This window comes from Zingiber officinale, chromosome 3B (genome assembly GCF_018446385.1).
Source record: "Zingiber officinale cultivar Zhangliang chromosome 3B, Zo_v1.1, whole genome shotgun sequence".
Classification (NCBI taxonomy): domain Eukaryota; kingdom Viridiplantae; phylum Streptophyta; class Magnoliopsida; order Zingiberales; family Zingiberaceae; genus Zingiber; species Zingiber officinale.
The window spans coordinates 133079855-133104719 of record NC_055991.1 but is presented as its reverse complement, the minus strand read 5'-3'; the positions used below and the strand labels follow the sequence as shown (position 1 = coordinate 133104719).

Sequence of the window (24865 nt, the reverse complement as noted above, 5' to 3'; positions counted from 1 at the left end):
TTATACGAGTAAACAATAGAAATTGGTTCTGAGCGACGGCGTAGCGGTACGTCACGTTATTAATTTTCTAAACACGTGAGCATCGAGTTAAAATTTAGATCAATTAATAAATAAATTTTGTTAATAGATGGTTAATTTAAAAATATTGAGTTGACCGACGGTCTGCTTCCCAATTTAGCTGGTGGATGGTAGGAAATTTTTTGGGACCTAACAGTGAATGGGTAATGCTAAATGGTCAGAATCTGGCCAGCTAGAATCAATACATGCAAGTGTACACATGGGTATTTTAGTAATATCATATGTGTACATTAATTACATGCATGTACATGCATGTATTCTAATTGGAGGATAAAAAATTCTAGCTGACCAGATTCTGATCAACAAGAATTACCGACAGTGAATAACATTTCTCTTATACAATTGATCTAAGAACATTATAAACCAACTGTAGCGAACACAACATTTATCAAAAATGTCAAGATACCAAATCAATCACCCTCTGAATTAGAGGGGCATCTAGTGCGGCTAAAAGGTGCCCTCACAAATTCATCACCGCATGGTTATTCTGATAATGATCTAGCAACGTTGTCTTCGACCTGTCATGACAGGAGGCGAAGCTTCCTCTCGTTGGGGCCCTAGCGATGCCGTAATGGAAGCTGCAGTGCATCACTAATCTTTAACATCTTCCCTGCTTTTTGTGCTTTTCCAAATGCAATCAACCAGCTAGTTGCGCAACCGAAGCGGTAGATGCTTCTTCTGCGAGTCGATTGAATGGAGCTCATTAGGGACCAGCACTGCTGTACCGTGAAGACAGACAGGTTTCGACACCCTGACAAGCCCCAATTATCCGCTGTCCATGCACATTTCACAGATGCCTCTCGCCTCGTGACGCCACTAAACTCCATGTCTAATCCCAATCCTTCCGCCTGCATAAAGCAGAAAACAAAGAGCAAAGAGCAAAGAGCAAAGAGCAAAGCTGCTAGAAGTGACTTTCCCCTGTTCCAAAGTCGCTGGTATCTCAATTAAAGGGCATCAATTCACCTCAATTCCTAGCCCAGTAGTCTGGTTCTTGGCTTGGGAAGAGGTTAATTTTCAAGGTTTTTCTCGATACTTAGTTTAAACGAGCAAATCTCAGTTCAATTTTTTGCATTTCTAGAAGATGAAAAAAAAAATCGTTTTTTGATGCAGATTTGGGGGTTAGGAGGTATTAATAGACGAGAAGCAGAGGAGGCAGGAGGAGGGAGAGACATGGCACGGAGGCAGCAGGAGAGTCAACGAGGTCGAGCACAGCGCTTGGCGCTGTATCTGCTCGCGATCTGGTCTTCTGTGGCGGTGGCGCACGGCGTGCGTCCATCGGAGCACGGCCTCGCAAACCAGAAGGACCCAGGGCCAGCGTCGCCCCCCATGGTCGCCTTCTTCCACGCCCGGCCGGTGGCAGCGCTCCCGGAGGCGCAGAACGTGGCGTGGACGCTGGTGCCGCCGGGCCCGCAAGGGCGGCGCCGCCCTCGGTCGGGACTTCTCGCCGCCGGCGTGGCTTGCGGCGCCGTCGGCGCTGGCCTCCTTGCCTTGGCGGCGGCTGCGTACGTCGTCCACACCCGCCGGCACGGGTCGGGTACTGGGTCCGCTTGGTCGATGGGCTCACCCCGCCGGAGAAGCGGCCCGGAGGTTCGGCTGGGAACTCCGTAGACGCAGTGTGCTTTGACTTACCTGTAGCTACGTAATTCTACTTAAGAATCGTACATTGATGAGCTGAAATCATGAAAAACGTCTGGCCAATCTTGAACTCAGTCATGCTTTCCTAATTATAAACACTTACAAGTTACAAATGAGATAAGTAACAATTTTACACTTCAATCGTTTGTCCTCGTAAGAAATGTTTATAAACGCTTAATAATCCCGCGGAAATATCATTCAGCACCAAGTTTATACTCTTGGCTGAATACAATTATCCCAGTCAGTGGTTAAACGCCGGCGCCCTTCGCAGTGTCGTAGGACGCGTGAAGCCCGAAGAAGAAGTAGTAGACGAGCAGTAGCAGAGACCATATGGCGAACCTCATGTACGACGGCCCATCGATCGACCCGAGTAGGAAGATGTTGATCGCGATCGACGCAGAGGGCAGCCATGGAACTAACGGAACACCCCACATCTCCGGGATCCTCGCCTGCGGCACCGCCCACCACAAGTACCCCGTCGCCACCAACCACACCACAAAGGCCAACAAATACCAGATCCACCCCTCGACTCCTATCGCCCAAAGCATTGCCGCAGCCACCGAAGCCGCCAGGATCACTGTGATGGCGGCCACGAGCTTTCTCCGGTTCGCCTCGGTTGTTTCGCCTGCGACGTAGTAGCGGCGGACGAGGAGGGCGACGGCTACGAGCATGAAGATGAATAGCGTGGAGATGGAGAGGAGGTTGGAGAGGACGTTGAGGGCGGTAAAGAAGGCGATGATGGCGGTGGCAATGAGCATGAAGATGGTGGCATTGATAGGGGTGCCGGTGGCGCTGTGCACCTGCGCGAACCATGGGGGCACCATGTGTGTGCGAGCTATGTGGGTGAGATAGCGCGCCTGGCCGACGGCGGACACCAGCAGCACCGTCGTCATTCCCTTGAGCGCGCCGAAGGCCACGATGTACTTGGCCCAATCCATACCAATGGCAGAGAACGCTACCGAAAATGGCGCGTCGGGGTCAATTTGGTAATAGGGCTGCATCAAGCAGAGAGTGATCGCCATCAGGCAATAGCACGCCGTAGTGATGGTCATCGATCCCACGAGCCCAAGCGGGATGCCCTTCGCCGGGTTCTTCGTCTCCTCCGCCATGGTGGACACGGCGTCGAAGCCGATGTAGGCGAAGAAAAGCACGGAGGCGGCCGCGAAGATGCCGTGGGCACCGAAGGGGGCGAAGTCGGCGGTGAGGTTCTTGGTGTTGGCCTGGGTGAGCCCAGTGATGATGATGAAGATGATGATGGCGAGGTGGATGATGGAGGCCACATAGTTGAAGCGGGAGCTCCCCTTGGTTGAAATCACGGCCGCGAAGCAGATCAAAGTGATGACGACGTACGACGGCGATAGGATCGAGCCGGTTGTAATCGGGTGCAAAGATGGGGGCGTAGATGCGGAAATCGTTGGGGTGGTGGTTGAGGAGCGTGGCGAAGTAGGATGTCCACGAACGGGCGACGGCCGCGCCACCAATTATGTACTCGAGGATGATGTTGCCGGCCGCCACGAAGGCCACGAAGTCACCGAGCTCAACTCGCAAGTACGCAAATGAACCACCTGATCACAATTTAGTCCCACAACGTCAATCCGCGCTCAAGTTGAGTAACCAGATCGCTTATAAAACACATTGGGATCGGAGAGAGCAGCGTTATACCGGCGACAGGGATCTCGATGGCGAACTCGGTGTAGCAGAAGACGGAAAGCAATGCGGAGACGCCGGAGATGACGTAGGAGAGGATGACGGCGGGTCCAGCGGAATCGCGAGCTTCCTGGCCAGTGAGGACGAAGATGCCCGAGCCGATGACGGCGCCGATCCCGAACCAGATGAGATCCCACCATGTGAGCGTTTTCTTCATTTCGTTTCCACTTCGAGCCTTGATCTCGTTGATCTCGAACTTGTCGACGGAGCGGGCCGTGAAGCGATCCTTGAGCCGGAGGCCCGTCTCACGGAGGGCCTTTGTGTAGTTGGCCCAGCTCTGGAACGACTCCTCCGGCAGGAAGTCCTCCTTGCTGCAAGAGCACAAGCGCCTCCTCATCTTCCCGCCGGAGTCGTTTTCTCCAACACTCGCCATTTTGCTGCCTCAAGCAATAAACAAAAAACTATAAAAATATTTTTTTCCCCAGTTAGTCACAAGGGATTTGGGGGATGATGGGAAACAGAAGGGTCGAATGGCAATAAATACAGAAGGGAGTTAGGCTAAGAAAGGATTGAACTGCGGTTCACTAATGACAGGGCGGCAGAAATAGGAATTTAAAAGAGAGTTTGAGGCTTTGAGTCAATTTGGGATGCCCAAATTCCGACCCGGTTCCAACCATGGGTTTCTGTTTTTGGATGGCAGGCCAGCGAAGCGCAGTCTGTTTATGCTTCTGTTGCCAGATCTGTTAATTGTTTTAGCATGGTTATTTTAGGTAATTCATATTTTTCATTTATTTAGTAACCAAAAGATTCTTCTATACTTATTTTTTTAATAACTTCCAAAGTATAAATCGATTTATAAAATAATTTGTTGTTATTTTTTTAATCAAAATAAAGACATTAAGCAAATTGCTTCTCCTGTGAAAGCAACTCCCTGCTTTCTTAAATTTTGTCTTCCTTTCAAATGATATTTATACCCCTTTTTTCCCTTGTATTTTTTTAAATTTTATTTTTTAATCGATTTTGATTATTTTTTTCATTCATATTGGTATTTTTTATTTTTAAAATTTTTATTTTGTTTTATTTTAAAATTAATTTGATTTATTATTTTTTCTTGTATTTTTTAAATTTATTGCATTTTTATTGAATTTTATTTTTTTAATTAATTTTATTTATTATTTTTTCATCAAATATTTTTATTTTTATTTTATATAATTTTTAATATATGTCACAATCTTTTTCTTCTTTTAAATTATCTTCATAATTCGACATTTAAATTACTCTCATCCAACCTTTGACACATGTTAGTATTTCCTTTTCCTTTAAATTATTCCCCTCAAATTCTTGACACAAGACATATATTGAAATCTCTCATTTTCTTTAAATTACTCATTTTTTAAGATAGATCCGCTACCTTAGCGACCCCCAAATTACTCATTTTTTAACCTTTGACAAATGTTAGAACCTCCTTTTCCTTTAAATTATTCACTTCAATCTTTGACACATGACATATTATGAAACCTCTCATTTTCTTTAAATTATTCATTCTCCAACCCTTGACACCTATCAAAGTACCCCCTTTAAATTATCCCTTTTCAACGTTTGACAAATGTCATGACCTACTCTCCTTTTAAATTACCCACTCTCAAATCTTTGACACATGTCAAAACACTACTTTCCTTTTAAACTTCTCCTCTCCAACTCTTGACATATGTCAGAACTTCTCTTCTGTTTAAATTATCATTCTTTTAACCTTTGAGACATGTCAAAATCTCTTATTCTTTTAAATTACTTCTCTTTCAATCATTGAGACATGTCAAAATCTCTTCTTTTAATCATTGAGACATGTCAAAATCTCTTCTCCTTTTAAATTATTCCTCTTTCAATCATTGAGACATGTCAAAATCTCTTCTCCTTTTAAATTACTCCTCTTTCAATCATTGAGACATGTCAAAATCTCTACTCCTTTTAAATTACTCCTCTTTCAACCTTTGAGACATGTCAAAATCTCTTCTCTTTTTAAATTACTCCTTTTTCAACCCTTGAGACATGTCAAAATCTCTTCTCCTTTTAAATTACTCCTTTTTCAACCCTTGACACATATCAAAATCTCTTCTCCCTTAAATTACCCTCTCTTTCAACCCTTAACAAATGTCAGAACTTCTCACATTCTTTAAATTATTCACCCTCCAATCCTTAACATATGTCAAAACACATCTCTCCCTTTAAATTACCCGCTTCAATGCTTGACACATATCAGAACCTTCTCTCTCCTTAAATTACCCATCGTTCAACTTTTGACACATGTCAGAACTTCCCTATTTAAAAATCCCCTTCTCACATTTCATTTTCAGTCACTTTTTGGTCACACCTTCCTCCACTGCTAGCTCCCTCTCAGCCTCTCTTTCTCTCTTTTTAGGACATACTTATCTTCTTAACCATTACTTTTCGTAATTCATAGAAGAAAATTATAAATGACTATTTGAGTTTATTTTCAGATAGTTGGTCAATTGAGAATGATGTTTATAGTGAAAAGTGTATCTGTAACAACAGTCACGATTATACAATCTAATTTACCACAAATCAAGTTAGTTATTATCGTTGTTTTATCCATATTCGTTATTTATTTTATAAGTAGAGAAATTAAGTTAAGATTGGATAATATCATACTTATACATCTTTATTATATTTTTATATAAATATTTAAAAGTAAAGAAAATATGATAAATTAGGCGAAGACAGTTGGTCTGAAGAATAATATTGTAGTGATTATTAAAAATTCTGCTAATTTAAAAGGTGGCAAACTGTCAAAATTTCATCTTATATGTGAAATAGATGGAAAATACAAACCGCCACGATATTTAGTTGATGAGCAATCTTAAAAAAAATATTGGAATTAAAAAATATGAATGTCCATTTGAGCTGTGAGATACACCAATACCTCTAAATGGTGTGATGTGGGGTTTAAGGGTTGTCTATGATTTTCATAATCACCAATTAATAGAATATATTGATGGTCATGAGTATTCATATAAGTTAAAACCAATAGAGAAAAAAATTTGTACTCGACATGGACAACAACACCACATCTCGTGAATTCTTAGTATATTGAAGGAAAGAGATCCGTCAAACACTACGAGGGTCAAAAGCATTTACGATGCTATTTTCACAAATAAATCCGCTAAATGGGGCGGCCTAAATTGTATTAAGTATATATTAGAGTAATTAATCAAGAAAGAATACCTCTATAATTACTGTATAAGTCCAGACATCAACAAAATCACATATATTTTTTGAGTTTTTCCAAAAAGTCTAGAGCTGTCTGTCAACTTTTCGTTTGTGTTGATCATTGGTGCTATATATTGTTGGTTGCTACTTGGAAGATTGTACCGGTTTTACTGTACAAAATTTTGTATAAGTGTCAAACCTTTCCTAACAACCTATTGTGTTCTTTAGAAATTAAACTTGGATCGCAAACGGAACTTAACATTATTCATCTAAGTTTAACTTATCTGTTCTTTTAGGTTTAGACTTGGATCGCAAACGGAACTTAATATTATCGATCCAAGTCCACCCATGTTACAAAGTCGATTAAATATTTATTTCTAAGATTGGCTTCTAGGACGAAACGTGACGAGGCACTAGGCCTTCTTGGGTATGGGAGCATCCACCACTGCCTAGGCAAAGCCTTTCAAAGAAATTCAATATTCAATCTCCCTATAGTAACCCTAGGTTTAACCATAAAGAACAATCGAATCACAAGATCGAAAAAGCAAAGAAACACAAATCGAAAGGCAAATTTGAAACCTAGAATCACTAGCCTCTTGTGTTTGGTATTTCATGATCTAAACAAACAGGATGAACTAGTTATGATGCGGAAACTTATAACTAGTTATACCTTTTATAGCTTATAGACCTCACGATCTTCTATCGTATTCCTCTTATTATTTCGGACGTCGTGTGGGTGACGATCTACCGAGATGAGAATCCACCCAATCTTCCTTCTTCTCCAAGCAAGTTTCGGCCACTACAAGAACTCCAAGAGAGGATGAGGTTCGGCCACCACCATCAAGTTCCAAGGGATGATAGAAATAAAGCCTCATTTCTCTACTTCTTCTCCAAGCAAAATCCGGCCATCAACAAGCTCCTTGAGGGTTGATGCTGCCGACCACCAATGAAGAAGAAAAGGAGGAGAGGAAGAAGATGAGGGCCGACCACCACAAGGAATACAAGAGAGGAATACTAGATTATGTTATTGTGAAGTGATGCACTTCTACCCTCTTTTTTATATTCCTTGGCCTTGGCAAATAAGGAAAGTTTTAATAAACCTTCTTTATTTTCTTTGCCATTGAAAGGAAAATTTAATTGATTAAAATAATTTCCTTTTCTCAATCAATGTGGCCGGTCATATCTAATCTTCCATACAAGTAGGATTGTAAATGAACTAAGCGTTCGTGAACAAGTTTGGTGTTCGGCTTGGTAAGAGATTGTTTATGTTCGTTCACTATACATAAGATTAATTAAACAAACAAGCTTGAACAACTCGTTAAGCTAAACAAACAAGCTTGAACACATATGTGTTCAGCTCGTTAACGTTCGTGAACAACGTTCGTGAACAATGTTCGCGAACAACGTTCGTGAACAATGTTTGCGAACAACGTTCGTGAACAATGTTCGCGAACAACGTTCGTGAACAATGTTCATGAACCATATTTATTATTAAAACTCTTTTCAATATGGTAAATAAATAATAAAATAAATAAATAAATTTAAATTATCAATCTTAATAACCAATCAAACAATTAAAAGTTTCAAACAATCAAACAAGCTTGAATTGAGAGCTTGATAACATCTAAACGAACCGAGCTCAAACCAAGCTCAAGCCAAGCTCGAACCAAGCTCAAGCCGAGCTTGAATTGAGAGCTTGATAACATCTAAATGAATCAAGCTCAAGCCAAGCTTCAAACAAGCTCAAGCTCATAAAAAATAAACCAAGCCAAGCTTGAACACTCATTTCAAAAGCTTGGTTCATTTTAAGCTCGACTCGGCTCGGCTCGGTTATCTTATCAAACAAGCTTAAACACCCCAAAACTTGGTTCGGCTCGGCTTGTTTACAACCCTACATACAAGGAAAGTTTTAAACAAAAATTAAAACTTCCTAATTTGTTTCGAAAATTTTAAAATAATTTTTTTTAAAAAAAATTTTCCTTCATGGTTGGTTATAAAAAGAAACTTTTATAAATTAAAATCTCTCTATTAAAACATATGGATGATTTACAAAAAAGAAAGTTTTTTCTAAAATTAAAATCTTTCTTTCAATCTACAAATAAGGAAAGATATCAAATCTTTTCTTAATCTTTTGTAGAAACTATAAAAGGAAAAATTTAATTTTAAAACTCTCTTTTAAAATCACGAGGATGATTTCATAAAAGGAAAGTTTTATCAAAAATTAAAATCTTCCTTTTAACTACAAATAAGGAAACATATCAAATCTTTCACTTAATCTTTTGTAGAAAGCTATAAAAGAAAAGATTTATAATTTTTAAAACTTTCTTTTAAAACCATGAGAATGATTACAAAAATGGAAAGTTTTCTCAAAAATTAAAATCTTCCTTTTAACTACAAATAAGGAAAGATATCAAACCTTTCTCTTAATCCTTTGTAGAAAGCTATAAAAGGAAATATTTAAATTTTAAACTTTCTTTTAAAACCATGGCTTCCACATAAGAGAAGATTTTTAAAAATAAAATCCATTTATTTTTATTATGGTCGACCACCACCTTAGCTTGGGTTCAAGCTAGGGCTGGCCAACTAAGCAAACCAACTCACCTTGGTTTGGTCGACCCTAGCTTGGGCTCCAAGCTAGGCTTGGCTGTAACACCCGAAAATTCTCAAAACTATTTTAGAAACATTCTATGATTTTTTTGGAATTTTAGGATATTTTTATGAAATTTTTAGAATAGCGGAAGTAGCAAAAATAAATAGAAAACAAAAATAGCTTACGCGAGAATTGAACCCGAGACCTATTGGGTCCTACGACTTATAGCAGACTCCAGTAACCAAGTGAACCCAGCAGGGCCGTGCTGAAAGGAAAGGGAAACAATTAAATTTATATTCAAGTTGGGCCGAAATTACCACTTAATATAAATAGGAAATTATTAAGTGAGGTTTTATTTTTGATCGAGATTTCTTCTCCTCAAACCCTCACCGACGCCACCTCTCCCTTTTCTTCTTCTCTCGGCGCCAACCACAAGGAAACCTAGGGTTCCTTTCCTAGGGCTTCAAGGACACCTTCCGGCGACGACTCCGACACGAGGACGCTTCTCTCCGCGAGAGGAACGTGTAGACGCAAGAGAATCGTCGAGAAGATCGTCTCCACCGGAAAACTAGCGACTAGATTCGTAAGGAAACTAGCGCAAGAGGTAAGAAACCCCTCACCTGCAGTATAAGTAGCTATTCGTATGATTTTTATGCATTAGTTTGGTCGTATGCAAATTTTAGCACATAGGGTGTGCACTAGCGTACACCAAGTGCTCGGTAGAATGTTTAGCACAGTCTTAGACGAATGCCATAGAAGCATTTTTACAGCTTATATAGTCTTACTACAGCTTTTATGGACTAGACGTCCAATGGGTGGGCTCCCACAGTCGCCTCTAGATTTAGATAACCTAGTTCTGGGTTTAGACAACCTAGTAAAAGCAAGACAAGAATTATTAGCTTATGTTCAGTATTTTATTTTCTCAGTGGCACTGTACTGGATTAGATATCCATTAGGTTGGGCTCCCATAGTCGTCCCTAGGTTCAGCTAACCTAGTAACCCTACTAGATTTAGAATTTACAACCCCGAGTTTAGTTAGGGATGCGCGCACAGCAAGTACAGTTGCCGGGCCTAAACAGCGGCTTGATTATTATTTTAATCTACTTATGAATATAGTTTTCAAACATCACAAAATAGTTATGTGAATCAGTACAGCTTTAGTATCAGTTTAGTATTAGCTTAGCTAAGCTTTTGTATCAGTTTAGTTTCAATTGATACAACATGATAGATTATGATTAGCATTTATTGCCATGATCAGTTTTGATTTCCATGTGTTGTATGTCATGCCATGTTTAGCATATTCAGTATGTTCTTTTCAAATAGCATGTTTTCAAAGCATAAATAGCATCGTATGCATGTTTTTGTGAGGTAGATGGTTTCTTACTAAGCTCTCAAGCTTACAGATACTATTTTCCTTATACTGCAGATAAAGGTAAAGGGAAGATGGACTAGTGGAGGCTGGAGGTCAATGCAATGATGAAGATGTGTATGGATGGAACTTGGAACAAAGATCTTAGGGATTTTAGCAAGTTTAACTATTAGAACTTTGTTATTTTAGTTTTGCCGTTCAGTTTGCTTAAATGTTATGAATTAGTGGATTATGCACCATGACATGTGTAGAATGCTAGATAATTGATGTTAGGAGGCATTTCATTTAGTTTGGAATTGATATGAGTGGTTTTGGCACGAAACAGTGCTGAAATCAGGCTTCTGGTGTGAAATCAGAAACCCCAATCGATCGGCTAATCGATTGGGGCTTCTCAATCGATCAACCGATCGATCGATAAGTTCGCACCGCGAACAGTAAGCTCCTGGATCGATCAGCCGATCGATCCGGATGCCTTCTGTCGCGAACAGAAAGCCTTGGGATTGATCACTGGATCGATTGGCCAGTCTGGATCGATCAGCCGATCGATCCAGAATATTGCCCCGAGCACAGTAGCGTGCTGAATCGATCACTGGATCGATCCAACCTAAGTTTTGTATACAGTAGCCACCTGGATCGATCAATGGATCGATCCGGCCATTCCAATCGATCCGTGGATCGATTGGGAGGCCTGACATCAGCAAGAAACTCTTAGTTAAGTTCCTTGACCATTGGGGGATGTAATATATGTTATGAATAGTTTAGATTACACCCCTTAGCACATGTAGAACCAAGAAATGATAATAGTTTAGCAAAATTTTAATTAGTACAGCTTCCGCACTTAGATTTAATGATGGTCATGGAATAATTTAGCACAGATTAATGTAACGATCGACCTCACAGCCTAGCCAGTAGAAGGCGGGTCGTTACATTGGCCGACCACCTTAAGGTGGGTATGGGTGGGTATAATACATTATAAATAAGAGGCTACGATAGGCGCCGAGAGGTGGAATTGGTTTTGGTCTCTCGATGAACTTGAGCTTCTCGTGTTCGCCCCGAACACCCAACTCGAGTTCATCAATAATAACTCATTCCACTAAAGAGTTATTATTGAACTACCGCACCAATCCCATATTACTATATGAGCTCCTTCTTATCATGAGTGTGTTAATCTCCCTGTGTTTAAGATGTCGAATGCCCACTAATTAAATGAGTTACTGACAACTCACTTTAATTAATTTCTTAATCCAAGAGTAGTACCACTCAACCTTATTATCGTGTCGGACTAAGTCCACCTGTAGGGTTTAACATGACAATCCTTATGAGCTCCTCTTGGGGACATTGTCAACTTAGATTTCTAGGACACAGTTTCCTTCTATAATCAATAACACACACTATAAATAATATCATTTCCCAACTTATCGGGTATATTGATTTATCAAACTAAATCGCACCCTTTGATAAATCAAATAAATAAATATTAAGTATATGTGCTTGTTATTATATTAGGATTAAGAACACACACTTCCATAATAACAGAGGTATTGTTCTTTTATTCAGTCAGTATAAAAAGAAACTATCTCAAATGGTCCTGCTCAATACACACAGAGTGTTCTAGTGTAATTTTATAGTCAAGATAAACTAATACCAAATTACACTACGACTATTCCAATGGTTTGTTTCTAACCATCTTAGTCGTGAACAACTGTTTATAATTTATAAGGAACTGATAACATGATATTCTGTGTGTGACACCACACATCATGTTATCTACAATATAAATTAATTGAACAACTACACTTAGCATATAAATGTAGACATTTGACCTATGTGATTCTTATATGTTTATACAAAAAGCTAGACTTTTAGTATACATTCTAACATATACAAGACCAATGAGTATTATATACCTCTATTAGAGCTTGTGGATGTCACATCCACAATGCTAACTTGTTCACTTATATTCGCATATCTTACTAATGAGAGGACAGAGCAACTGACATGGACATTAGGTACCTTAAAAAAGTGGATAGTTGAAAAGGAGGCATCATTTCCATTGGTGTTTGTTTCAGATCGGGATTTGACGCTTATTAATGCCATTGAAACATCTTTTTCCAATGCACCTCATATCCTTCGTATTTGACACATAAATCAGTGTGTAATGAAGAAATGTGTCCCTATGCTTGGTTTAGAGTGACAACGTTTTTATGCGTCATGACACTCACTCATTAATTCATCGACACAATGGTCTTACCAACAGAAATGGGATGTCATGCGTGAGAAGTATTAACGATTTGAGGGTATTCTAAATTACCTTTGGGAGACATGGTTACACTCGTACAAAGAGCGGTTTGTTTCAACATGGGTTGATACATGTATGCACCTTGGAAGTAATTCAAATCAAAGGTATAGTCACTTTATAACTTTATTATTTTAATTTTGTTCATTATTGTATTATTTCAATTTTTTTATTATTAAAACATAATGTATGTTTTTTATTACAGAGCAGATTCTGCACATGCGAGACTGAAGTTATATATGAGAGGTACTATGTCATCCCTACAAACATCTTTTGAAAAAATACATAAAATATTGAGAATTCAGTTCGGGGATATTAAAGTCGTTCGAGAGATCTCTCAACATGCCACGTCATCAACATTTACACGATGTCATTTTAGTTAAATAAGGTGTCGGCTTTCATTAGAGGCAATGATGTTAATTTCTGGTCAGCTAAAATGCATTGAGAAAACATCTAAAAAATGTATACGGATTATCATGCGAGCACAATTTTGCACATTACCATTACTTTTTCATTCCAATTCCACTACAGAGTATCAACGCTCATTGGAGGAGATTGTTTATACACGTACATTGGTTTAATGACGAGATAGCATAACCCAACAGGACATCCCATGTTGTTGAAATATTAGATGGGATGAATCCATATATGCGAGAGCATATGATAGATAAGTTTTCCGATATGATAGATCTATCTTAAAGTATAGTTCGAGCCCCTTCGTACAACACAGAACATAGAGGTCGACCTACAAGTAGAGATGAGCAAAGTATGTTGGAGCAATCTGGGTAGTCTAGGTTTTAATGTTTGGGAAAATGTTTAAGTTAAGTTTATTATTGTATTTGATATGCATTGTGAGTGTACATGATACAAGTACAACAAGAAAAGTTCAAGTGTGATCTTGGCAAAGGAGGAAAGTCCAAGGATGAGTCTTAGTGGTGTAAGTCCAAGCATGTAATCTTGGCAACATAAGTCCAAGTGTGATTTAGCAATGGATGAAGTCTCGGAGGCGCGACCTCTTGGCAAAGGGAGACCCGACAACAATGACAAGATTAATGGAAGCTCCAGAAGGCAAGACGTGAAGGATGGGGAGGCATCCGAGGGACGCAAGGCTGAAGGAGGAGGCTAGAAGGCTAGGTCTAGGTTAGTCGGGCGAGAGCAAGTGCTGATTGAATGTACTTGGGGGTTAAATCCTAGGATTAGGGTTTTACTACAGTGTTACTGCAGCTAGGGGTGAGTATTCGGTTAAAACCGAACCGAACCGAACCGAATAAACCGAACCCGAATAAACCGATTTTTTTTAAAAACCGAACCGACCGAATTCCTCGTTAAAACCCGAACAAACCGAACCGATTAAAAATCGGTTAATTCGGTTTTCAATCGAATTAACCGAATAGGAGAAGATTGCTCAGCATTTAAAGGATTTTTTTTATGTAATTTAGCTAACCGACTTTTAGAACCGATTAATTTTAAAAATGAGCTCATAAAGATTTTCTAGATCATCAAAATTAATGAGAAATCATTTATAATGGCTTAGATCGCATCATTGGAGGACTGCACCATAGCCACAAGGCTTAGCATTTAAAATGTTGGACTTGGAATACCAGTTATTAATTTTGTATTCGTAAGTTGGGGAATTTATGATTTTATATTTTTTTTCCAATTTCATAACAAACTAACACTTTTTTTTTGTAACTGAATCGATCGAGATTTCATTTGATCATAGAATCAAATTTAACCATGAAGAGCATTATTACCGCCTATGCAATTTTACGGTACATATTGTGGTTTTAGTCTTCTTCAATGAAATATGCTTCACAATACAGAATTGAAGTAACTGTTGGTGCAGTAAGCATCCGACGATCGAACCTCAATTTTGATAATGACAAAGGGATTCAAAGTTAAGATTCCTTGTTATCTAACGTGGTTAAATAAGGTTTCAGGAAAGTCCTAACTGTGGTTAGGCAGGGAAAAATTCTAAAGGGAGGTAACCTTAGGTCCTAGGGAGTGGTTGTTGGATCGAGACGCGCTAGAGGGGGGGTGAATAGCGCTCGCGGCTATTTTGATCGTATCGGAATCGTAAAACTATCAAAGTAAATATACGCAGCGGAAATAACGAATGCAATCACAGAGGGGCACAAGAAGTTTTACTTCGTTCGGAGCCTAGGTCGACTCCTACTCGAAGGCCCGCGATCCTTGATCGCTTTCCGTGGGCAACAACTATAAGATCGTAAAATGTACAATAAGATATTACAATTGAAAGAACTAAAACAAATTATACCGACAACAATAAAGTAGCAGAATCTGAAGCTCCGGGTTGTCGGGGACTTGTAACAGCACTTCTGGGCGTTTCTAGAGCAGCTTGTAGCGTAAGAATTGCTTGGAGTTCGTTGTTCTGGTGCTGCTGCTCGAGACCCCTTATAAAGGGTGTTCAAGGCGCCTTGAAGCCCTTCAAGGCGCCTTAAACAGGCCGAGTCACCCGCGGAGATCAGCACAGACTTGGTCCAAGGCACCTTCAGCCTATCCAAGGCGCCTTCAACCTTCGACCCAAGGCGCCTTGAACTTCATCTAAGGCGCCTCCAACCTGCGTCTTTTCCTGCAGTTCGAGGCGCCTCAAGCTCCATGGGGCGCCTCGGACACGCTCATCCGAGTTGTAACTTGCTCCTTTGTTCTCGCAAAATGTGTTAGTCCCAAACACATACCGCAAAACAAAGTTAGCACGTAAACATAATGAATGATAATAATAAAGGTTTTGACAGCATTCGAACTGTCACTTCGGATTTTCAATCGAAACCCTAGGTCGACCCGACGCCTATTGTTCCTTCTACGGGAAGCGTCCTCACCTACTCCACTCAGGAGATTTACTGTTGCCAGTCCTCAGACCGATTGGACTTTCCGCCTAGGTTACCACCCCTAGGACCTATTTACCGCCCCTAGGGTTTTTCTCCACCTAGGTTACCCCCTAGACCTAAGGTTGCCGCCCTTAGGGTTTTCCTCCACCTAGGGTTACCCCCTAGGACCTAAGGTTGCCCCTTAGATTTTCCTTCACCTAGGGTTACCACCCCAGGACCTAGGTTACCCCCTTAGGATTTTCCCTTGCCTAACCGCAGTTAGGACTTTCCTGAAACCTTATTTAACCACGTTAGATAACAAGGAGTCTTAACTTTGAATCCCTTTGCCATTATCAAAACTGAGGTTCGATCGTCGGATGCTTACTGCACCAACAGTGGTAACCCTAGGTGAAGGAAAAATCCTAAGGGGGGGTAACCTTAGGTCCTAGGGGGCGGTAACCCTAGGTGGAAGAAAACCCTAAGGGGCGGCAACCTTAGGTCCTAGGGGGCAGTAACCCTAGGTGGAGGAAAACCCCAAGGGGCGGCAACCTTAGGTCCTAGGGGGCGGTAACTCTAGGTGGAGAAAAACCCTAGGGGGCGGTAACCCTAGGTCCTAGGGGGTGGTAACCCTATGCGGAAAGTCCAGTCGGTCTGGAGGACCGGACTGGCAACAGGTAAATCTCCTGAGTGGAGTAGGTGAGGACGCGTTCCCCGTAGAGGGAACAGTAGGCGTCGGGTCGACCTAGGGTTTCCGGTTGGAAATCCGAGTCAGACCCGGACAGTCCGGAGACTGTCATAAACATTCTTTATTATTCATACTATTATTTTGTGCTAACTTTGTGTTGCAGGATGTTGTTTGGGACTAACATGTCTTGCAGGTACAAAATAACGAAGATTTGCCTCGGATGAACAGTGTCCGAGGTGCCTCCATGGAGCTTGGAGGCGCCTCGGGTGCAAAAGCTGACCTGGCTGCGAAGATTCAATGGAGGCGCCTTCATGAGGGTATAAGGCGCCTTGGAAGGCGCCTTGAGCAGGGGATAAGGCGCCTTAAAGGGATGAAGTTCGACCAGATCAGATTTGATCCACGCGGAAGACTCGGTAGCATGGAGGCACCTTGAACAACCTTCAAGGCGCCTTGACACCCTTTATAAGGGGGTTTCGACCAGCACTTCAGATCATCAAGTTCCAGGTTTTCCTTCTTCAACGTGCTGCTAACAAAGTCATTCCGAAATGCTGTTGCGACATTCCGACGACTCGGAGCTCCAATTTTCTTCTTTCTTAAGTTGTCGGTAAAAAGTTATTTCAATACTTTCATTGTAATTTGTAATTGTTATTGAGCTTATAGTTGTTTCCCACCGGAAAAGATCAAGGATTGCGGACCTTGGAGTAGGAGTCGCCTTAGGCTCCGAACGAAGTAAATCCTCCGTGTTCTTCTGTGTGTGTTTCTCTATTTCATTTCCGCTGCATTAATTTCTGAACGAGGTTTTAATTACTCTGATAGTTTTACGATAAACGTACAATTTAGCCGCGAGCGCTATTCACCCCCCCTCTAGCGCGGTCTCGATCCAACAGTAACGTACAACTAGGCGTAGTTATTCAGAAAAAAGGGCACATCAACGACATACAAAAGCTGAGTTGGTTATTTAAAAGACACGCTGATACATGATGGATAGTATGGCTGATTTTATTGTAGCATAACTTAACTGTATAATGAAGTACAAGACAATCAAAACATATTAAATCTCACTTGCCACAAATATAGCTAAAAATTAACAATAAATAGAAAGGAAAAAAAAGGAAACCTCATTTTAAATCAACCCATAATCCTCATGCTTGATTGGCTACAATTAATTTATACCAAATAACAAGGTCTCTCAAAATATTTGTCCTAATACAGTCACTGACCTTTGGCACAAAAGGAAATTTGAAGGCATGATAAGACGAGAGAAATTCTTTTTGAAAAAATGGAGCCTAGGACTTTGATTTCATTGATAAGCCTGTTTCAACTTTCTTAATTTCAAAAATCAGCATCCTCCACGTTTTGAGGACAAACATTTCTGCCTCATCATCTAATATAGACTGAAGCATTTCTAGCATTGTGGATGCTTGTACGTGATCTTTAATACAGGAAACAATGTAGTCCACCAAAGTGGCCTCCTCTTCTCCAGGGAACTCAGTTATCTTCTTTGAGATCCAAGGTCTCATCCTCTCATGCAAGTGATGCTGCAAAGGACAAGGTATACATTTATCAATAGCAGAGAGCATAGTACAAGAAAAAAGAGCAACTTTATGCCAACAAAAATGTAACCCTTTTTATGAATCTTCAGGGAACTATATCTCATTTAGCAGAATAGCATTCAAACAAATTCAACAGCTTAGTACACTAAAAAAAATGTGGAACCGTCACATCAGCGGCCCCCCTAGAGCCGGTCCCACGGATATGGAGGGAGGTAAATGCAGGTACACAGGTGGAAAGTGCATGGCGGAGACGTTAACCCCAGGCAGTGACACCCCGGGGATCGACCCCTGGACCTTTCAGCCACAGAACCATGCACTCCTCATCTGTGCTACGCCCTGGGGACAACAGCTTAGTACACTAAGCTATGACATTCAATACTAAAAAAAACATTTGAATCCATAACACTATCATATATTAAAATTCATAAAAGAAAGCATTACCTTGTCATAAACATCCCAATTAATTTCATAGACAAACAGTTCTTCTTTTGTTTTTGGAATCATATCAATCAACTGCTTGGCATCCAATAATTTCTTATTTCCAGTTTTTGGTTTATCTTCTCTGCCTTTTTCCCGATCAATATTCCTATCATGCATCTTCTCCCTACTTTCATCTTTTGAATGGCTACTCTCATCATCATTCCAATCTCGATCTCTCAAATTCTGTTTGCCACTAGAACGTCTGCTCCTTTCCCTATCTATATCAACCTTCACATCTTTTGGGTTGGCACCAGATATGCGCTTGGCAAATTCAGCAGCAACCGCCAAATTTGATTATGATCCAGATGCATTTGCCTAGACAACCTGTAATTCTTCAGTTGAATAATCAATTGGCACAAGAGGTCTCATTTTTTTCTCATCTAAATCCTGATCATCCTCTTCATGGAAAACTGAAGGGACAGTAGTATGTTTTCCTGAGCCAATTAACCCAAATCCAAGCTTCCGAGCTGGAGCATTATTGTTCTGCTTTTTGTCTGAAACTATAATTGGCACCATCATATTCAGATCATCACCACTGCTGTTTCCAGAAATGGCATCAACTATGGTAGTAAAAATAAAACATTTGTTATAAATAGCATGCTTACGCTTAAAATGAATCCATGGTAAACAAAGGAAGTAAAAGTTTACCATCATTAAGACCATTTCTAGAAACATCATTAGCATGACCGGACTCAATATGCTTTCGTTCAAAACTTCATTATTGCTAGTCTCAAACAGAACATAAAAAAAAAGTAAGAACTTTGCTAGTATCAAGAACAAAAATAGCATAGCCAAAGTAAGAACTTTGCAATACTATACTCTTTCATAAGGAATTGGATTGCACCTTTCCTTGTCCTTTAGAAAATGATGGATCCAGCACAGTGCACTTCTCGACATCTTTAAAACCTTCAAGCAAAGCACCTAACTTCTTGGCATCTTTAAAATCTTCAAGCAAAGCACCTAACTTTGTGTAGCAGGCTGCCTTAGCAGTAAACTTTTAAAAGCTTGAGTCATCAAATAAAAAAATGCTATGAAAAAGGCTGAGTAGGAGTTAGAATTACTATTAACAAGTGAGTGTTTTTGATTGCACAAGACAATCTAGGCAAAATTATAATGAGCACAAAAGGTTCTAGGCTAATAGATCATCTACTTGTTTGAGATATACAAAAAACTTCATACAATGTTTTGATTACATCAAGATAAAGATTCATCATTTGGAGAGCAATTTCAATGCCTAAAGAAACAAGGTCAGCCCCAACCTGCAACATAGCCATGTGCCTGCAATCCTTTCCAAATCAACCTACATTATATAAATCAAATTGCATAAAATCAACATGTACTGCCACATGTTTATTGAACAAGATAACAACAATTGAAAATGATCACTTACATCATTAGATAGCTTCAAGGTCAATTTAAATAAAAATATAATATTTAAACATACCATTGTTTATCACCGGTGTTGTCGAAGAAGATGAGTCCACTATAATTTTTGAGAATTCTGATAAAAAAAATACAAGTTATCACAATATTCTTTATAAGTTTATAATTATAAATAAAAATCTAATTATCTTTTTCTTAAAAAGAAAAACTTACCACTTTCAAGTTTTTCCACATCCTCTAAAATTTCTTCGATGTTGAGTGGTTTCAAATTTAACCGAAGCCAATCTTGACTGCAAATAAGACTTTCTACCACCTTCGGAGTCAATGAACTCCTAAAACAATGAAGTACCCAACCACTAGTACTAAAAGCAGATTCTGAAGCAACTGTTGATAACGGAATGACTAATACATCACGAGCAATTTGAGCAAGTATAGGAAATCTGTGACAATTTTGCTTCCACCATCCCAAAATGTCAAAATTATCACAAAACTCTTCAACTATTTCATTCAGATACTTGTCTAATTCTGACATATTGCCATCACCAAAAACTTGTGACTTTTGTTTCTTATACTTGGTTATAATTGTTTGTCTTTTCAAATCACTCATATTGTTTAAAGTATTGTCCTTGTCAACTGATTCTGTAATAGATGGAACTCTTGAAGTATTACATTGAGAATCCAGTTTTTCCTTATAATTCTTGTACAAAACAAATAAAGTGTCCTTTATTATCTTTCCTACTCTTTCACCCTTCTCATCTCCATATAATTCAATCAACATAAATTCTACGAAATCCAATTTATGCCTTGGATCAAGCACCACCGCAATATAAAGCAACTTATTCATTTTCTCAGGATCTCCCCAATACTTGTCAAATTTATTTTTTATTTTAATTCCCATTGAATACACATCAAGGTCATCACTTTCTTACCACTCCTTCAAGATGGTAAAAATATAACTAATCTCATGTGCAAAAGTATTGGATATGACATACAAAGATCCTGAAACTTTTAATGTTAGCTCATAAAAAACTTGCAGTAGAGATGCAAAATGTCTAACATTAGCCCAATCTATACTTGTTGGCTTCCCATCAAAAGTCTTCAGTTCTCTTTTAGGTTTACCATCTGAATCAAATATCATCTCTCCATTCTCATTCAAAATGGTATGCCATTCTACATATTGAAAATCTAATTTAAAACATGGATCTTGTTCATCAAACCTATCAAAAGCTCTTTCAAATTTTTGAGCTGTATTCAACATCAAGAAAGTTGAGTTCCATCTAGTTGGTACATCTAAACATAATGAGTTCTTGCTTTCAATTTTCTCAATCTCAACACATTCTTTGAACTTGCTTAATCTAGAGGGGGATTGCTTAACATATTTAATTGCATTCCTAACCTTCATCATAGATTGATTTATATCTTTTAAACCATCAGCAACAATCAAATTGATTATATGAGCTACACATCTCATATGAACATATTCTCCCTTCAAAATAGTGGAATCCCAATTAGTCATCTTTTTTTCTGAAACTATTGATAGCAACATCATTTGAACTTGCATTATTAACTGTAATTGTGAAAATTCTATCAATTCCCCAACCTCTCAAAGCAATTTTCAATGGCTAAACTAATAGCCTCTCCTTTATGACTTGTAATTGGACAAAAATTGAGAATTCTTTTCTGTAAATTCTAATTTGTATCAATAAAATGAGCTATTAGACACATATAGTTGATTTTTTGAATCGATGTCCATGTATCAGTGGTCAAACAAACTCTTTGTGTTGAATCATGCAACAATTTTTTCAATTTTTCCCTTTCTACTGTATATAATTCAACACAATCATGTGCAATCGTCCATCTTGAAGGAATTCAAAACTTTGGACATACCATAGCCATAAATGTTTTAAATCCTTCTCTTTCTACAAATTTGAAAGGAAGTTCATCCATGATGATCATTCTAGCTAATGCTTTTCTAGATGCATCTTGATCAAATTTCCAAGAAGTTAGAGACACCTCACCCTCACTTGAACTTTGTAAACTTAATTGTGCTTGAATTGTTTCAACAACATCAGGGTGTTTTTTACATGAGGTAATATGAGATCTCAAACTTGTTGTTCCATTCCTGTATGGATCACAAAAAAATTCTTTATCACAATATTTGCATTTGGCTTTTATCTCTGATGCATCATTAGTAAACTTTATGAAATGATCTCATACTTCACTTCTTGGTTTCATTGCTTTTCTTTTGGTTGCCTTTCTTTTGGAATCTATAGTAGTTTTTGTTCCCACAGTAGGACCACTTTCAGATTGTGGTGTTGAACAACTATTAGTAACATCCATATTTGATAAATCTCCTTGCTTGATATCAGACAAATACTGATCAGTGATCACAGTTCAATGATTCACAAACACTGTTTACAAAATATTACATGGTGTGATAACACTGTTTAAAATAGAAATAACTAAAATTGAAAGATAAATATGAATTAAACTTATGACTAAGCATGATGTTAATCTAGCTACTGTTAAATACTTGAGTTCAACAAAGAATTCATATGCAATACAAAATCAATGATTACTAATTTCAAAATATTGAGTAAGTTAAAAGTAGGTATTACTTATCCACGCCGTAGCCCGTAGGGCAGTTGTTGGCTACTGTGGTGTGAGGATGAGAGAGCTCTGGAGTTTGGAGGAATGAGCCGGCGGTGAGACTTGAGAGTGTTAGGAAAGGGGAGGGCTGAGCAGTGAGCAGGGAGGAACACAGAGAGAGCGATGGGAGGATGGAGGGCTGCCAGAGCCGGTCCTGGTTATTTAAAGGCCCTGAGCGAAACTATTAATAATGTCCCAATTTTATTCTTTCATCAACCTAAATAAAAATTATTTTAATTTATAAAATTTTGTTTATTGAAATGGAATAAGAAAACTTTTTAGTAGTAAGATGATTTTTTATCATAAGATAGTTGTTCCTTTTTTATTTATGTATGAATTTCTATTATTTTAACATAGAAATTAAGAATGAAATATCAATTCTAAAACTATAGATATAAATTCTTTTTACATTCCTATACTATTAAATTATCTAAGAATAATAATTCTATTTGTATTTATTCTGAATGTAAGAGGTATTTACAAAGAACCATCATTTGAATTCTTAGCAAAAGAACACTAATAAAGGGAAAAAAATTATAATCAATTTTTATCAGTCTCAATTCAAATCATTTATCTTTTTTTCTTCAGTCAAAGAAGAAAAAAAAAGAATGGAGTGTTTCAAGTTCCAACTTCAACTAATCACTTGAAACAACTCATGGATTCAAATGTAAACAAATAACTTCGTGATGTAACTGAAACACAAGAGAATGAAAGCTACTTAAAACTTTCTTTTAACTCAAAAGCATTTTATTATTCCAGCCACCAAATGACACTTATTTACCATAAAATCAAATTTGAATTGCACAATCTCATTATGGCGTTGAAATAAGTGAGTAAATTAATCATAAATCTTCTACTTATATAGATTAAAGACTTATGATCTAACACAATCAAGCAGAATATTTGATTTCAGAATTAACAAAACCACCACACAAGATGATGTTAACGACATAACAAAGGTCTAACAAACATAAGACTAAAGAATTACAACATTGATCCAAAATTAATGATGTTTAGATGAGACAACAACCCGTAATAGGTAAATAAAATTGTTACCATAGCAAATCAATTCCCCGTCACAAGTGAGCAAGATAGTATTATGTTGACATGGAATTCTGTTATGAAAATTAGTAAAATCAGACTATTTACACCTGAAACAATAAAGATCAAATGCAAACAAGGTCAAAAGGATTGCATGATACATATGCGACAACTCCACATTGTGACCTTCATCAAATATTTAGTAGCTTACAAGTGAGAGTAGTTGGAGTTGGATGAAAATTATGAGATGAATCTACATATCACAGCTTTTGAATTACGTTCCACATCCAATCTCTTTCTCTCTTTTTATATATTCGTCTAGATTAACTACTACACACTCTTCTGAACAATATGGTTATAAAAAAATACTGAACCTTGAGTGAAATTACCAAATTTCCTCAAATTACATACATTAACTAAGTAGCAATAATATAAGGAATCACAAGATCTGAAGTTCATAGCACACAAGTAAAGGCCTTGCATAATGCAGATTTTTAAAATTTGAAAACACTTAGATGTCAAATCCCAGATCAAAATAAGCAATTGGAAAGACATTCCTATGTCATATTATTTACTCAAACATTGCAACCAAATCTCTAATCTAGAGCAACAATAAGAGAAACGGTGGGAAAAAAATAATAAAAATTGATGCAATAACTGGATTATTATGGCGAAAATCGATCGCTCAAAGTGAACAATTGAAAGAAAAGAGTCGATTAAGACCTAAAAACGAATAGTGCAGAAACGACCAATTTATGCAGAAAGAAAACATGATTAACAAGAAAATAAAAAGCATGAGCATTACCGGCAATGGCAAGGGAGCTTTGTCACGGCGAGGGAGGGTCGGGCACAACAGGGAAAAATAGAAAATCAACAACGGAAGAGAGAGCCTCGTCTCACCGATGTAGGGCGCCTTTGAGAGAGGGGTCGTAGTTGTTGCGGCGAGGGAGGGAAGGCGCAGCGAGGGCGGTCGGAGTTGGGGCTTCGCCGCTTCAGAGAGGGGCCAGGGGAGGGCTTCGGCGAAGGGAATCTCAAGAGCGAGAGAGTAGGGATTCGGCGTAGGCTTTGAAAAGAGAAAAAAGTTGATTTTAGAAAATAAAACATATTATATATATGTATGTATATAGATTTGGGCCCCTGAGTATTTTTGGGCCCTGGGCAGGAGCCCTGGTAGCCCTGGCCCAGGGCCGGCTCTGAGGGCTGCTGAGCAGTGAGCAGGAAGGACCGACGGAGAGAGCGGCGAAAGGAGGAAGGGCTGAGCATTGAGCAAGAAGGGCCGAGGAGATGCTAGGAGAAGGAAGGAGGGATGGCTGGAGAACTGGCGGAGATGTTGACTCGCTCGGCAACGAGAGGAAGGAGGACTGAGCAGGGCAGACCAGAGGTGATGGGCGGCGAGAGCAGTCGAC

At 38.9% G+C, this 24865-nt stretch overlaps 2 protein-coding genes and 1 pseudogene across 2 annotated transcripts; 1 reads left to right on the top strand and 2 right to left on the bottom strand.

Moving 5' to 3' along the window:
• Positions 1 to 447: 447 nt before the first annotated feature.
• Positions 448 to 1802, top strand: LOC121967868. The gene is made up of 2 exons (XM_042518360.1): positions 448 to 1097; positions 1189 to 1802. The coding sequence occupies exon 2, from the start codon at positions 1249 to 1251 to the stop codon at positions 1684 to 1686; it is 438 nt and encodes a 145-aa protein (XP_042374294.1). The 5' UTR covers positions 448 to 1097; positions 1189 to 1248; the 3' UTR covers positions 1687 to 1802.
• Positions 1803 to 1840: 38 nt separating this feature from the next.
• On the bottom strand, positions 1841 to 3796 carry LOC121967869 (annotated as a pseudogene).
• Positions 3797 to 17627: 13831 nt separating this feature from the next.
• On the bottom strand, positions 17628 to 18755 carry LOC122055267 (RNA-binding protein 25-like). Its single transcript, XM_042616634.1, has 3 exons — positions 18711 to 18755; positions 18348 to 18647; positions 17628 to 17891 (listed from the first exon to the last, which is right to left on the bottom strand). Exons 1-3 carry the CDS (start codon positions 18753 to 18755, stop codon positions 17640 to 17642), a joined length of 597 nt encoding a protein of 198 aa, XP_042472568.1. The 3' UTR covers positions 17628 to 17639.
• Positions 18756 to 24865: the final 6110 nt, after the last annotated feature.

Bases quoted from the DNA above. Each gene is read 5' to 3' on its own strand.
- LOC121967868 (XM_042518360.1), top strand. From the start codon at position 1,249: ATGGCACGGAGGCAGCAGGAGAGTCAACGAGGTCGAGCACAGCGCTTG.
- LOC122055267 (XM_042616634.1), bottom strand. From the start codon at position 18,755: ATGAGACCTCTTGTGCCAATTGATTATTCAACTGAAGAATTACAG. The intron at 18,648-18,710 runs GTTGTCTAGGCA...GAATTTGCCAAG, and splicing joins ATTCAACTGAAGAATTACAG to CGCATATCTGGTGCCAACCC. The intron at 17,892-18,347 runs GTAATGCTTTCT...TGTCCTTTGCAG, and splicing joins ATTGGGATGTTTATGACAAG to CATCACTTGCATGAGAGGAT.